General features: G+C 33.3%; 1 protein-coding gene across 1 annotated transcript; it reads right to left on the bottom strand.

Annotated features, from left to right (window-relative positions):
- Positions 1 to 10,603: 10,603 nt before the first annotated feature.
- Positions 10,604 to 13,059, bottom strand: LOC149567005 (putative anion transporter 5). The gene has a single exon (XM_089820211.1). The coding sequence runs from the start codon at positions 12,474 to 12,476 to the stop codon at positions 11,124 to 11,126; it is 1,353 nt and encodes a 450-aa protein (XP_089676337.1). The 5' UTR covers positions 12,477 to 13,059; the 3' UTR covers positions 10,604 to 11,123.
- Positions 13,060 to 15,007: the final 1,948 nt, after the last annotated feature.

Below are 15,007 nucleotides of genomic sequence, written 5' to 3'. Positions count from 1 at the left end.
ACTCCTTTCCATCAATGCTCAATTCTAGAAGAGCCATGTTATCGAAACAAGCATTGTCTACTATCTGGAAATCTACTAGCCTAATAGCTAAGCTCAAAGCATCTCGTATTGTCTACCATAGAGATATTAAGATGCCTACATAATAGGCACTTGAGATCTGGGAAAAAGAGGCCCAAGGTGAAAAACCACCTCAGTTGCAAGGTGTTAGTATTCAAGAACTTGACAATAAATCTCTTATAAATTTTGCTAATCCATAATCAGGTTCCCATATACAAAGGGCTCAGTCTTTTAGGATCCCTACACATACCGTCTAGGATCCTCATCAAAACCTATAGATCATGGATATAAGACACCACCATGGAAACAAATGAAAAGTGTGGATGAAGTTCCAAGGTTTGTATTAGATAGTATGTTTCATTTCCCAACAATTCCAACTGTAACGAGTCCTCCTTTCACAACTAGAGAGCCAACCATTGGCCTAGATGTGTCTTCTTGGTCACATGTACAATTTTTTGAGCTTAAAAATTTCTTGTCTAAATGTGACAATTGTAATTTTGTTTTCTCTAAAGGATCAGTTTGAATCCTTAGTTGTAAAATGATGTCAAGAAAAGATGTCTCTTTTCCCATTTCTGATAATTCAAATCCCGAAGAAACTGCAATAGATACACCTGTTGGTAAACTTTTCATTCCAACAATTATACCTTCATTTCATGATTTTATGCAATATGATTCTACTAGAAAATATCAAATTGAGTTTTGAGAATAGCATGTTTCACATGTTAGTGACTCCCAAGCCTCTTCACAGAGTAAGTTGTTAAACTAGTCTAACCTCTGTATGAGTAAACATATGATCCTTACTAAAGATGTCAAAAATCAACAAGAAGTCAAGGTCTTAGCCAACCAACAATGATATGCTAGTTCTCAAGCTAATGCACACGAGATCATTGCTTACCTCAATACCCTGGAACAACGTCTCTTAACTAATGGAAGGCAAAACTCCTTAATCAGATCACCTAGCTTTATACTGGTCACTATACCTTTAAAGCATTTGAAGAAGCATGGTGAGAGGCCCAACAATTAGATTCTTAATCTCAAGAGTAGTCCATAAAAGGAATTAAGTCTGAAATCTCCACTATAGTTCAAATAGTGCAAAGAATTAATGCAACTACTCAACACATTGGTTAGACCACTATACAAATAGAAAAATCAATGGTCAAGTCAACCAATGAAATAAACCTAAAAATTTCCTTAATTCCAACCTAGTCAGTCTAGCCTCATAAGGTTCTCAAATTTTCTACTAGTTCTATAGGATACTTTAGGGCACAATATGAAGGCAAAGGCCTCAATCCTCATTTGCCAAGTCCTATCATATAAAAGGTCTGGGATACTTCTCTAGGAATTATGGGGAAAGCCACTACAGAAGAAAAGAAAAAAGGATTAGGTAAAATACAAATGGAAAGAGGTAATAATGGATATGGGATTGATAACAAACTATTAATAAATTTTCATAATTACAAAGCATAGGTTCCTCCTTTGGTAAATTCTGATAATTTTCATAAGCAGAAAACATCAAAAATATTGATGCTCTGAAAGCATGGGTGTCAAATTATATGTCCACAAGCACAGGAGTAAATCGATCAGATGTAATTAGGCAGGCTCTTAATTCTATCATTGGGATTTCTAAATGATTCTAGGATAGATTAAACCCTCTAGAAGGTGGTCTAAAACCTATCCTGAAATTAAGGGCTTGTTAGAAAGTTCAAAACTCTCTAGTTTTCACTAGCCAAAACTCACAGCCTTTTGAAGTTTTGTAGATTGGAGGGTCCTCTTGTAGATTCTGAAACTTATTTTTGTGTTCTTTATGTTTACGAATTTTGACAAAAAGCCCTAGTAGATTGTTAGTCCTATTTTCTAGGAAGCCAAAGCTAGAAACTCGAATATCTCTCATGTATGATCAAGTTAGGAGTTGAAATTAAGGAATTAAGGAAAAAAGATTAATGGATCATATGAAAGAAGAAGAAGAAAGAAAGAAAGAAAGAGTGAATAATCTATTATCTATCCTAAGTGTTAGATATTTTATAAAAGATGAAGACTTTGAAGCATAAGGTTGCACCTTGTGTCAATACAATAATTTCATGCAAGAGTGGATATCATACTATAGTAGATACAAGTCCATAAGGGATATTAGATGAATTGGAAAAAGGTAAAACATATTAAGGTCCATATGTGGTTTCTCATGTATTAAAGATATTTATTTTTGAGAAAGAATAAGGTTACAAATTAGGATGTAACTACCCTTATGTATAATCACAAATACATGTCAGAAAGGGTGTAAAATAAATGTGTCAACAAAGGGAGAAAATTGGACATATAAAGGAAGGAATAAATGATGATCCCTTTCCCCCACTTAAGAGAGCAATAAGGATTGCCTATTATGACATTCTCAAGCTCATTACACAACAGGATTTTCATAAAAGAGAGAAACATAAGAGGGAAATAAAATCCTAATGTATGAATTTGATATCAAGAAATTGTTTAATATTAGGTGTTAAGTGAAGAAGAGATATACCAACCAAATCTTGAAGAAATTATCCAAACCCAACACATTCACAAGTTAAATGCTTGGTTCTATGATGAATGAAACACAAAAATTTACCATTGATAGGTTTTTAGTTCTTTGGAAAGTCACTATAAGTGATTTTTATTCTAGAGGTATGTTTGATACTCCAATATATTCTTGTGGACAAATCTAACCAATCATCAAAAGGTGATATATGATTAGATCCAGTTAGAAAAAGAATGTCAAGATGAGGTTTTTGTTTAAATGGGGATGGTAAAGGGTTAGTATGAGTAAAAAAATATAAACCACCTTTATGACCTTGTTGAGGAGAATTAATAGGAACCGTAATGCCTTGTTCATTAATACTGAGCCTTAAATCTTTGTATCCTTGTTGAGTGGTGATATCATATCCTATGTTGTAAGTAGCCTTTAATGTGGAAGGAGAAGGTGATTCATCTTTAGGTTTGTGAGTATGTGTGGTATAAGGAGGAATACAGAATGTTTTCTTAGTTAGATACACATTCTCATCCTCTTTAGGTTGTGGAGAAGAAATAGTAAAGATGGATCATTTAGAATCTAACATCCAAATCATGGAAAATGTTTTGAAGGTTTTGACAGGAATCCATACAGATTTGGTAAGTGGGTGAATATTTACAATTTTCTTTCTTTTACATGTTTTCTCATTTAAATTTTAATTCATAAATGGGGGCTTGACCAATGCAAGCCCCTACTCCCCAACAATTTACATTTTAATTGTGTAGGAGAAGATGCATAGACTTACAAATCCACAAAATTAGGAATTATAGATCTAGGCTTATAGTTTTTGTTAGAACTTTGGATTATCAAAACTTTGTGCAAAGTAGGCACATGTTAACCTCAACCTATACCTAGGTTGATCTATACCCTATGATTCGACCTATTTTTGGGGCTTCCATCTTTTCATAATCAGTAGATTCTAACTTGCATACTTTGTATTTGACTCAATATTTAGTTTTCTTGTAGTTTGATAGTCTTTCTTCAAATATGATCTTGTTTCCTCTATTATCCCTCAAGGTGGGTTTGATTTATTCTTTTGAATTTCATAGCATTTATTTTAGCATATCAGATTAGATATCTTTATGTAATTTGTTGTCATATATGGTTGTACTTTCCTTGTATTACAGTTAGTCAATCAATTTGCATTAATCAAACATAATCAATCAATCCATAATATTAAGGAAAAATAATAACCATTGAAAGAAATCATTTAATATATATGTTTGAAAGAACTAGGGTTCAACATTGGATCCCCTGCATCACTCTTAGGTTGTGCTAATATAATTTGGGTTCTCTTGAAGGTTATGTTTAAAGGTCCTTTCTCTTTCCCTAATGTGCATACAAGGTTAAATAACACTTCCAATTCCTCAGGATACCAAAATTTTTATGTAACATTATTTGTTAGGTCTTTCTTTTTGTTTCCCTAATGTGCATAAATGGTCAAATAACACCCCCAATTCCTTATGATATCAAAACCTTTTATGTTACATTTTTGTGAACCTGGTGCTTTCATGATTTATACCTTTTAAATGGGTAATAAGATTTTCCTCATGTCATCTTTCTTTGCAACTCCACATTGTATGCATTCTTCATACCTTTTTTATTTGATAGTTAGGTCTTCTCTTGGAGTTACCTTTCATTCTTTCCTATTTAGATCTACTTTTTATGCATTGTGATATTCTCTCTTTGTATTGTACCTTTGCAACATTGTTAGTTTCTTCATATCACATATTTATTTATTTCATATCTTTATGCATGACCTTCATCTTCTGCGTTAGCCTTCTATGTATTCATTATATTAATATTCGGGTAAAAGCACAAACTTTTGTCACCCTTTTGGAAAGGAAAAGGATGACAAAATGTAAACTGTTCAACTTTAACGACATAAAAGTGGTATTTGTGTTTAGAATTTGAAGATGATGTACATTGATGAAATGTGTAAAATTGGACAAAGTTTATGCCTATAGTTTTTGTTTTTTTTTAATAGCAAGAATTTATGCATTTTTTAAAATTTTGTTGTCTTTTTTTAATTACAAAATATATAGGATGTAGTCCCTATCAAACAAGTACATGCAAATAATCTTTTTTTCTCTAATTTCAAAGTATGTTATAGATTACATGTATAGCTAGGGCAGGAAAAAAATGTTAGTTTTTTATGTATATTTTTTCAGTTATAAGTGCTCAAGTTGAACTTATTAGAAATATTTCTCTCATCAAAAATTCCCTATCAAATCTACACCTTTTTAAAGAACAATTACATATTCTTGAAGAGGAATTTCTCCTCTAGTGCTATATATAAATTGTGATATTTTTATATGATTTACCATTTTTTTCCCCCTTTTTTGAATTACCATCTTCTCAAATGTTCAAATACCTACTTGCAATATTTTCAAATCATAACATATCATAACTAATCAAAACATTATGAAATAGATCTATACCCTATAAGGTGACATAGATCTATACCCTATGTGGATAGGAAAAAAAATCAAATATCCTATAAGGTGACACGGATCTATACTTTTACCCATTCTTCCTCACCTCCTCATGTAAATTCTTCAATGCTCTGCAAAGTCTTTAGCTTCACTATTAATTATCTCTCTTTTGTCCAACTTCCTTAATTTTGAAGAGTTTCTATTATTGCTTCCATATACTCTAGGGAATGGTGATTTACTAGTGCTCCTTTTGGCACAAGTATTGCATGTAAATTATGTTTGTGATAAAATTAAATTTCATCCCTTTGATTTATACCCAACCAAGAATCCCAATAGATCCCCCAAACTCCTATCCACTACTTATGTATGTCCATCAAGTTGTGGATGATGTGTTGAACTAAATTTCAAATCTATCTTTAACTATCTCTACGATGTCCTCCAAAAGTATCCAACAAATTTAATGTCTAGAACTAAAACTATCTCTTTCGTAAAAGATGTAGTCTCACCACCTCCCTGAAAAATAACTCTTCCACATGAACAATATCATTATTCTTCATGAAAGGAATGAAATATGTCATCTTTGAAAACCTATCTACCACCACAATTTAATGGAAGGATACCCTCTTCATGTCCTTGGAAAACCAAGAACAAAGTCCATACTAATATCCTCCTATGGCTTCTCTGGTGTAGGTAGTGGTTGATCTAACCCTATATTCTTCTTAGCTGTGTTTTCCATCTGACAAATTATGCAACTTTATATAAACTTATTAACATCTTACTACAACTATGACCGATAATAATTCTCACTAACTTGAGCAATAATTTATCTCAACCAAAATGTCCAACCAATCTTCCTCTATGATTCTCTTTTATTAAGTTCTCCCTTATGGAATTCCTTGGAATGCACATTTGACTACATTTGAATAACAAACCATGCTAGATAGTAAAATCCAACTATATTGTCATGTCTAAAGTAATAGGTTTGTACAGGCTCTCAAAGCCTCACCAAAATAAGGATCATTAGGGTAAAAACTCTTCAGCTCCTTGAATCCAACAACTTCAAAATACATTTATCTTAATACATCATGTCTCCTACTAAGGGCACCTAAACTCTACTACAATTTCCACTCATGTGATTCAAAACAAAAGTGTAACTCTGCAAAAAATTAACCCATTTTAAATGCCTCTTATTTAACTTTCCTTGACTATTCGAATATTGTAAAGCTTGATGATCATTAAACAAAACAAATTGTTTAGGAAACTATTATGTCCTTACTTCCTCAATGCATGAACTATAATATAAAACACTTTATCACAAACATTATATATTTTCATTTCTGAAGGCCTTTAAAACCATCATTTTACCTATTTAATTATGTTCAAATACTTATGAAATGTATTGAGACACCATATATAGAAAAAAAAAATCAAGTTGTAGAATGTCAATATAGAACTCTTTTGAATTAGTATATTAGATATTCATTATATTGCGATGAATCCATAAAAGAAAATATATTCATTATATTGTGACGAATCCATAAAAGAAAATGTATCTCATTGTGAACAAAATGATGATAGATTAAACACACACACACACATAATTCATACATGATTTTAATATGGATAGCTAATATGGGTTGTCCATTATTTTAGAAATGTTTGTTCTTAAATATATTATAAAATATGCATCTAAAGTGAAATTAAAATGAGAGAATTGTATTGATTCACTAACAAATATATGTAAAAGTCAAAACCAAAATAGAAGGCTCTAATAGTACATGAAATATTCATGATAAGCTTAATGCAAAGAAAAATATTGGTGTGTAAGAAACATGCCAATTTTTACAAAAATTGAAGCTTACTATTTGCGATTGCTCCTTTATGATATTAAATGTTAGAAAAAAATTATTTCATCAAATCATAAGAAACTTGGATAAAAGTATAAAGGAAATGAGCTATCTAAATCCTACAAGAAATGCCTTATTGAGAAATTTTTTTGATAGAATCTGCATGCCCTTTTCATTTTCTCCTTATTGCAAAGTATGGAAGTGGAAAGATGAAAACATATGCATTTGTCAACATCTTTTTTTCAACTCTAAACTATTCAAAATCAGAATTTAGATTTTTTGAAACATTTGGTTCGAGTGAGATATTTATCTAAAAGAAGTTTCATGACATTTCCACAAATATAGGGCTCATTAAAGATGTTATTGTTGAAGAGTAGAAGGCGACAAATATAATTAAATACTATGTCTGATAGGTCGATCACATAATTAATACATAAGTTAATCATGAAATGGATTAGGACAATGATATTGAGATAAAATAGAATGAATGAATTAGTGTTATAATCACAAATGAGCCTTGCTAACGGTGTAAATCTAAATTGCCTTCAAATGCATGGTGGGTATGATTTTGATAATCTCAAAAAATGGGATGAACCCACTATAGCTCCACATTTACATGGGACTACACAACATTTTATAAGCATAAATATGATATCCTAATTTAACGACAAATTCACATTATAGTTGAACAATCCACAATATTCTCTATCTTCAAAACCAAAGCAAGCTAGTTGACAACAAGGTCATACTCAAACTTGAGAGTTTTTTTTGTCAATCAATACAAAATATGTATAATACAAAACTAGTTGAAAATGATTGGAAATCATTAGTGAAAAACACAAGTCTGTATCTATCAATAAATGGAAAAAAAAAGATCTTGACCACTCAATGAACCTATTTTCTACAAATGATTTAGTGAGAGTACACAACAACCAAGATGTTTAAAACTACTAATCCTTGTTGCACTTAGTGTTGTGGTGAAAATACATCAAATAAAACATTGATAATGATTTTGACTAACTTCCAGTCTTCCCCGAAATTCTTTCTATGAAATAACTATTGTTAACAATGAACTTGTGGATTTGAATAGGTCTTGTGGATGGATCTCTTAGAGAGTTGTTATATATTGTGCACACAATTCTAGCACTAAATTGCCTAATTTTATCTTTGTACATAGATGTATGTGTTGATACTTGCTATAGTCACCAATAAACCAAAATATGCCAAAATATATACTCATAAAACCTATATTGTCAAGCAATCATTGATAAATATCAGTATCCATGACATGGACAATTACAATACATAAATTCCAAGGTTCAATGCTTAATAATGTGACAAACATAGATTTTACAACTGTATCTAGAATTAAATCAATAAAAGGACTTCAAATAGAATCTTCGTTCCTCTTTGATCAATAGTCGAAAATGAAAAACAATCCATCAATTAATGTAAGCGAATTTCCACAATCCATGATATATGTAAATGCTTGTCTGGGTGTGATTGTGTTGTAATTTTTTTACCATCAATGTTTCAGATCATACTCAATGACCCATCATCAAGATGAAAGAATGTCAGGATACAAATGATAACAATTACAAACCAAGACATGATAAAAAAAAGGGTAGAGGGGAGGGAGGAGCCATTGGGGCACACAAACCAAGAGCAAGAAGTCAAGGATCATTTGTATCTTGATATTCTTTCATCCTAATAATGGATCATTGAGCATGATCTAAAACATTGATGGTAAAAAAATTGCAACACAATCACACTCAGACAAGCATTTGGATATAATCCATCAATTATTATTTTTTAAAGGAGCTTTGACTACATATATTCTCATAGTAAAAATAACAGACACGAAAATTTAAATGAAACATATAGATAATCTTTCAATTTACTCATTTTATTATCATCATACTATATGTTTTATAAAAACAATTTTAACCTAATATTTTTACAATTTCATGGTCTACAGGGGCATGCTTGATAATCGTATATATTGTATTTGTGTGTGTGTGTGTCTATATATATATATATATATAAAGTCTGATAACTTTTTGTTTAAGTCTATAGGACCAAAGAAATAAAAAAGCAATAGTCTCAATACAATACTGTCTAATTGAATAAAGCAAAATTGACAATTACAAAAAAAATAAAAATGATTATAAACAAATCTGTATTTTTCAAATGTTGTAGACAAATTATGTACTTTAATAGTGTATTTCAAAAATACATAAGCAAATAAAAAAATTATATTCAAAAAAATTAAAGTAAACTAAATTAATGTATCTTCTACAAACATAAATTATACTAGCATATTTGCCTATAATCTTGCGTACCAAGTAAACTTATTGTTTAGCATGTTTGCTTACATGCAATTCTTTGTCAACTTAAACCATTTTAGCTCCTTATGGTAGAAGTGCTAATATGTACAATTGTATTGAATTTATGTTGAAATATTATTTAAGTTTATTTGGTATAATAGTTTTGATTTTCAACAAAGATTATGTCTTCTATTCAAACTGATCACCAGATCGGCAGGGAGGATAGGATCGGTCGGCTTTGTCAGCTCGAGAAGGATAAGACTGACTCTCACTTTATTTTTTGTTGTCCCATTTACTATGAGATCTGAGGGAGATTCTATTGTTTGTTTAGAGAGTGTCGGTCTCTTCCCTCATTCTTCATATATATTTACTAGCACTATCTTGCACTCTACCTTCAGGGGACCATGCAGCTTTGCAAGCACACTATATATCTCCAACTTTGCTTAACATCAACCCCTACGCAACTCATCACCTCTTTCTTCAGTCCTACAGTCCATGTTTGAGGATTGAAGCGGCCTCCCTATACTATCTCGGTTCACACTAGATCTGTGAGACCCCACAGAGATCACACTCGACAAGGACCTTCTAGAGTCCCTGATTGCTCTAATGCCCACCTTTCCATTATGGACTACTCCTCGCCTGTGAGGAGTTCTTAGTTGTTGTTATTCCTTTTCTTGGTTCTTTTATTGTTTTGCTTTTGTTGACACTGTTTGGTGCTCCCCCCTGCTGGCATTTGCCCTTTGTACTATTTCTAGTCCCTTAGACCCTCGTTGGTCTCCTGTTGGACATTAATAAATTTATCTTGTCTTATCTAGAATGAAACGTATTTTGCTCAATGAAAATGACTTCTAGAATGCATAAGATGAACGTTGGCATATTTAAGGGAAGTGTATTAATAACCTTTTATAACTATTTTGTGTACTCACATATTTGTTCTAGCTTCTAAGTACTAATGACACACAAAGTACGTCTATTATGCAAACAAGGCTTAAAAAATGATTTAAAAGTGGTCATCTCAAAGTGTCATTTGATACTTCCTTAAAAATGTCCCAACAACTTTACACTATAACCATTTCAAAATTTATAGTAAAATATCTAATTAATAGAAATACAAGTTATATTTCTATAAATTTAGTAATTTAAAAATTGAGTGAGCAAAGAATGAACTTAATTAAGAAATTGAATAAATTAGAAATGATAGTAATTGGAACATGGACTAACTTATGCTCTTACCCACCCTAGGTACCTTAACTTCTACTAAATCAATTTGATGAGATTGTTTAAAAGAAGAAGAATAACAAAAATAAATATAAATTATTAATTTATTTAACAATAAAAGTGGATTACCTAAGTATAGGCTATCTCTATCAGAATTGAATAGTAACAAGACAAATGAAATAAAATAAACATCTCAACTATAAGTCATCCTTTGATTAGTGATTTTGACCGTCACAACCACCCAAATGTCCAACTTGATTCAATTCCGCTTCTTAAAATACAAATGTTCATAGGAAAAAATCTGACGTACAAATAATGAATTTTTCGCCAGTAGGTAAATGTTCACATCAGGGACATTGAATTCCCCACCATCTATGCTGATAATAAGTAATTCTCTTCGTAGATGTTAACAATGTGAGATTCTTTTGGTATCAACTTTGGTATCAGGCAAACTGAATCAGACAACTGATCCATCATGAGAAAGAACTGATAAATGTGAGATTTCTTTTTGCATCAGCTTTGGTATCAGACTAACTTAATCAGACAACTGATCCATCATCAGAAAGAGCTGATAAATGTTCCCAATTTAGAGACAACTGATAAAAAATTCCTTCCCCTGTAGCAAACATTAAAAACATGGCCGAGAACTAATCAGAAATTCTCTCTCCCATATACCAAAATCTATGATAACGGCCGAGAACTAATCAAAAACTCTCTCCCCTGTTGCAAACACCAAGAATATGGCCGCACTACAAATGCAAAGGAATGCTGGAATGTAAAAGATCTTCGTCCAGCTATTTGGATCTGAGAGATCCATATGAGCAGCTTTAGCCGACTCAAGAATCTGACCAGTCAAGCTCACACCAACAATTCCGGCCATGGTACCAGCGGTATTAGAAATCCCCATTACAATCCCCGCATAACGAGGAGCAACATCCAAATGATTAACAGCAAAACCCGCCCTTCCAAGCGCAAGAGATCCAAGGCACACCGAAGAACACATGACAGCTCCCCAAGAACTTCTCAAAGTGGGCATCATCACCAAAGCACAAGCAGCAACAAGAAATCCTCCAGTGTTGAGCCATTTTCTCGTATGTGTCACAGAGATTTGCCTTTTGGTAATCATATGATCAGCAATCACTCCACCAACATTGGAGAACACAAACATGTTCAAATAGGGCAGCATTTTAGAAGAACCCATCTTGTGAAGGCTCAGATGAAGGCCCATTTCAAAGTAGGTGGGAAGCCAGTTCATCAGAACATAAAGGGCATAATCAAATGTGAAATTGTTCAGAACAAGAGCCCAAATGCGAAGACTCGACAAGAGATCTTTCCATGGAATGGAATTATGGATTTTCTGAGAACTACTCACATTTTCAATCACAAACCCATTTCTGTGATCCTTGTCTCCTTTCAGGGGCAGAAAACCCAAATCACTAGATTGCCCAAACCCTAATGAAGAAGCTTTTGGATGATCTGAGCGAGGGGGATCAGTAGCACAAAGAAACCAAACAAGTGCCCAAATGGCACCCATGGCCGCTTCCACCCAAAAAACTGCCCTAGGTCCTCTAAGCTGAACAATCCCGGGCAAAACAAGCATTCCTGCCGTGGCCCCAAAATACATTCCCGATGTAGTCAGAGAAACAGATCTTGACCTTTCATGGGGCGGAACCCATTGGGCCAAAACGGTATGAATTGAAGGAAAAATGAAACCCTGAGCTACACCTACAAGAAGACGAGCAATTACCAGTGTTTTAACCCTCGTTGCATCCAAGGGCACAATTGCCGTTGTCAATGACCATACCATGAATGAAAGCAGAAGAACCCTTCTTCCCCCTATTCTTTGGGCAGCCCAACCTCCAGGAACCTGTGAAAGGGCATAGCCGTAGAAGAATGTAGATAAGATTAAGCCCTTTGTGGACTGGTTTATACCAGCTGCATCTGCTGCTGCTGTGTATGCAATGGAGAACCCTACTCTTTCAATGTAGCACACACAGGTGCAAGCAAATGTCAATCCAACAATCAAATGCCGTGTAGCTAACCTTCTCCCCATTGCTCTGCACCCGCTTTTCTGAATCTAATATATTATCCAGTTATAGAATCCATTCTTTCGCACATTATCCAGTTGTACTATCAAATTCCTTGCACCCACTTTTCTGAATCTTAGAGATTATCCAGTTCTATCATCCATTTTTGCACATTACCCAGTTCAGGTAACCATTGCCCTGCGCCCACTTTTCCGAATCTAAGAGATTACCCAGTTTTATCATCCATTTTTGCCCATTACCCAGTTACTGAATCCAATTTCTTTTGCAGATAACCGTTTCCATTTGAGCCCTAATTCCTTCGTTGATGCCTTAACATTCTACAGCGCCTACTTACTGGTTCATGTGCATTCTACAGCGCCTGGATCTGGATAGAACAGAGAGAGACAAAGTAGGATAAAAGCCTTCCTAATCCTTCGCTCATCACAGCTGTCACATACATGCTTAGGTAGGTAACAACCAGTAGAAAATGCTAAAGCTCTCAATCGTGTTCATGGATTTATCTTCCTTTTTCGTTAAAGAGCTTGGAGCTTTTACTTCTACCGACGAGGCCAGCATCTCAGTCAACTTTTTTCGAATTACAAGTGAAAAAAAAAATCCAATATGGTTTCCTGCTTGAGTTTAAGCGCTTTTATGTAAATTTTTAATTAAAAGAAAAAGATAAATTGAGTTATTTCATTTTAAGAGTCAACTCGTGCATGTAAACAGTTGATTTTTTTAATAATTAAAAGAGTAGAATAGATTTAGATATTTTTGTATTTAAATGGACTAATAATTCAAAAAGTTGATTTTTTTTAATAATTAAAAGAGTAGAATAGATTTAGATATTTTTATATTTGAATGGACTAACATCAATGTTCAATGCATCTTTAGGCTTATTTTGTCTAGCAGCCACGTAGTATTTTTAGGATCGTTTTAAGAAGCTTATGGTCTTCATAGCTATTTTCATTCCCTAAAAAATAGCCGCTTCATAAAAATAGGAAAAGATTCAATATTATCCCTTTTCCACGATTCTAAGTCTCCACACAATTAAGTAGCATGGTGTAAGTAATATTGTATTTACATTAATTGATTTACTAATTAATTGAACTTAATCTTTACTAAATAATGTAGTGAAATTTACATGATTACTAAATTTTTACTAGACTTTAAGCTCTACTACCACAAATAACCATTTTTGTATTTATTAAATTTTGCTAATTCATTAACAATTAATACAAGATTTTGGGAGGACAATTGGCTTGGAGGAAAGTCGTTAATCCATAGTAAGTATGGTCAAGTGAAGGACATTCTAAAGCAAGCCTTTGTAGATAAGGTTAGTGATTATTTTACCGAACAAAGGAAGTCGAAGAGAATTATGGAGGAAGTGGTCTTTGTTCACGTATAGCCTCTTGCTTCAAATCTTATGGAGAACCTAGATTATTATCGAGTTAAGATGTTCTCAAGGGAAGATAAATTTATTTGGAACATAACGACTAGTGGGAACTTCTTAGTTAAGGCTATGTATCTCATGTTTTTTTATACTAAAGATCAAGCTTCCCCCTACTGGAAGAAAGTCTAGAATAGCCAACTTATCTTGAAAGTTAACTTTTCCTAGTGGACAACTTTACATGGTAAAATCCTTAAAATTGATAATTTAAGGAGGTGAGGTTTTCAAATCCCCAACAGATGCTATCTTTGAAAGGCAAAGGAGGAGAGCATACAACACATCTTCCTTCTTTGCCCCTTTGCCTTAAGAGTATGGTACCTGATCCTCTTGAAATTTCATGTAGAGTCGATCTTCCAAAATGAGTTACAAAAGTTTGTTTCAAATTGGGATTGCCCTTTTATGCATCTATTGATTAGATAACTTGGGAGAATGATTCCCCCTCATGTTTGTTAGGGAATCTAGAAGGAGAGAAACAATCAGATCCTTAGGGAGGTCAAAAATCAGGAGGATATTGTGGCTAGTATAATTTTTAAGCTCTTCAAAGAGAATTTAGTGTTTAGTGAGTGGAAGACTCCCCATGCCCCTCCATTGATTGGTGAGTAAAAGATAGCCATGAACTGGAAACTCCCAATGGCCTTTCAAGTTTATGATTGCTCAAAATCTCTAGCTAGGAGGAAGACTAAATGGAATCCTCCTATTCATCCCAAACTAAAACTCAACTTTGATGGTGTTGTAAGGAATGAGTGTGTTGTGGGAGGGGGTATTGTGAGGGACTTTGTTGGTCACCAATTGTTGGCGTATGCAAGAAACTTGGGGAATGCCTCTAATAATGTTGTAGAGGCTATGACGTTATTTTGGGGATTGAAGCTAGTTGTCAGCTTAGGATGGAAGTAAATAAGCATTGAAGGAGACTCCAAGGTGATTGTGGATACAATTAAAGGTTGTATGGACTCTGGTTGGTTGATAGATAGTAGTATAGGTGACATATGGCACTTCCTTGCCAACTTGGATAGCTACGATCTACAACACATCTATAGGGAAGGCAATGTTGTTGTTGAATCTATGGGTAGTTTGAGGTTGCATGTCCAAGGTTTAAGGTGTTGCTGCCAA

Source organism: Cupressus sempervirens, chromosome 3 (assembly GCF_028749045.1).
Source record: "Cupressus sempervirens isolate cs-2001-9-10 chromosome 3, ASM2874904v1, whole genome shotgun sequence".
In the NCBI taxonomy this organism is placed as follows: Eukaryota; Viridiplantae; Streptophyta; class Pinopsida; order Cupressales; family Cupressaceae; genus Cupressus; species Cupressus sempervirens.
The sequence above is the reverse complement of the archived record's forward strand: the minus strand, read 5'-3'. Positions and strand labels throughout refer to the sequence as shown.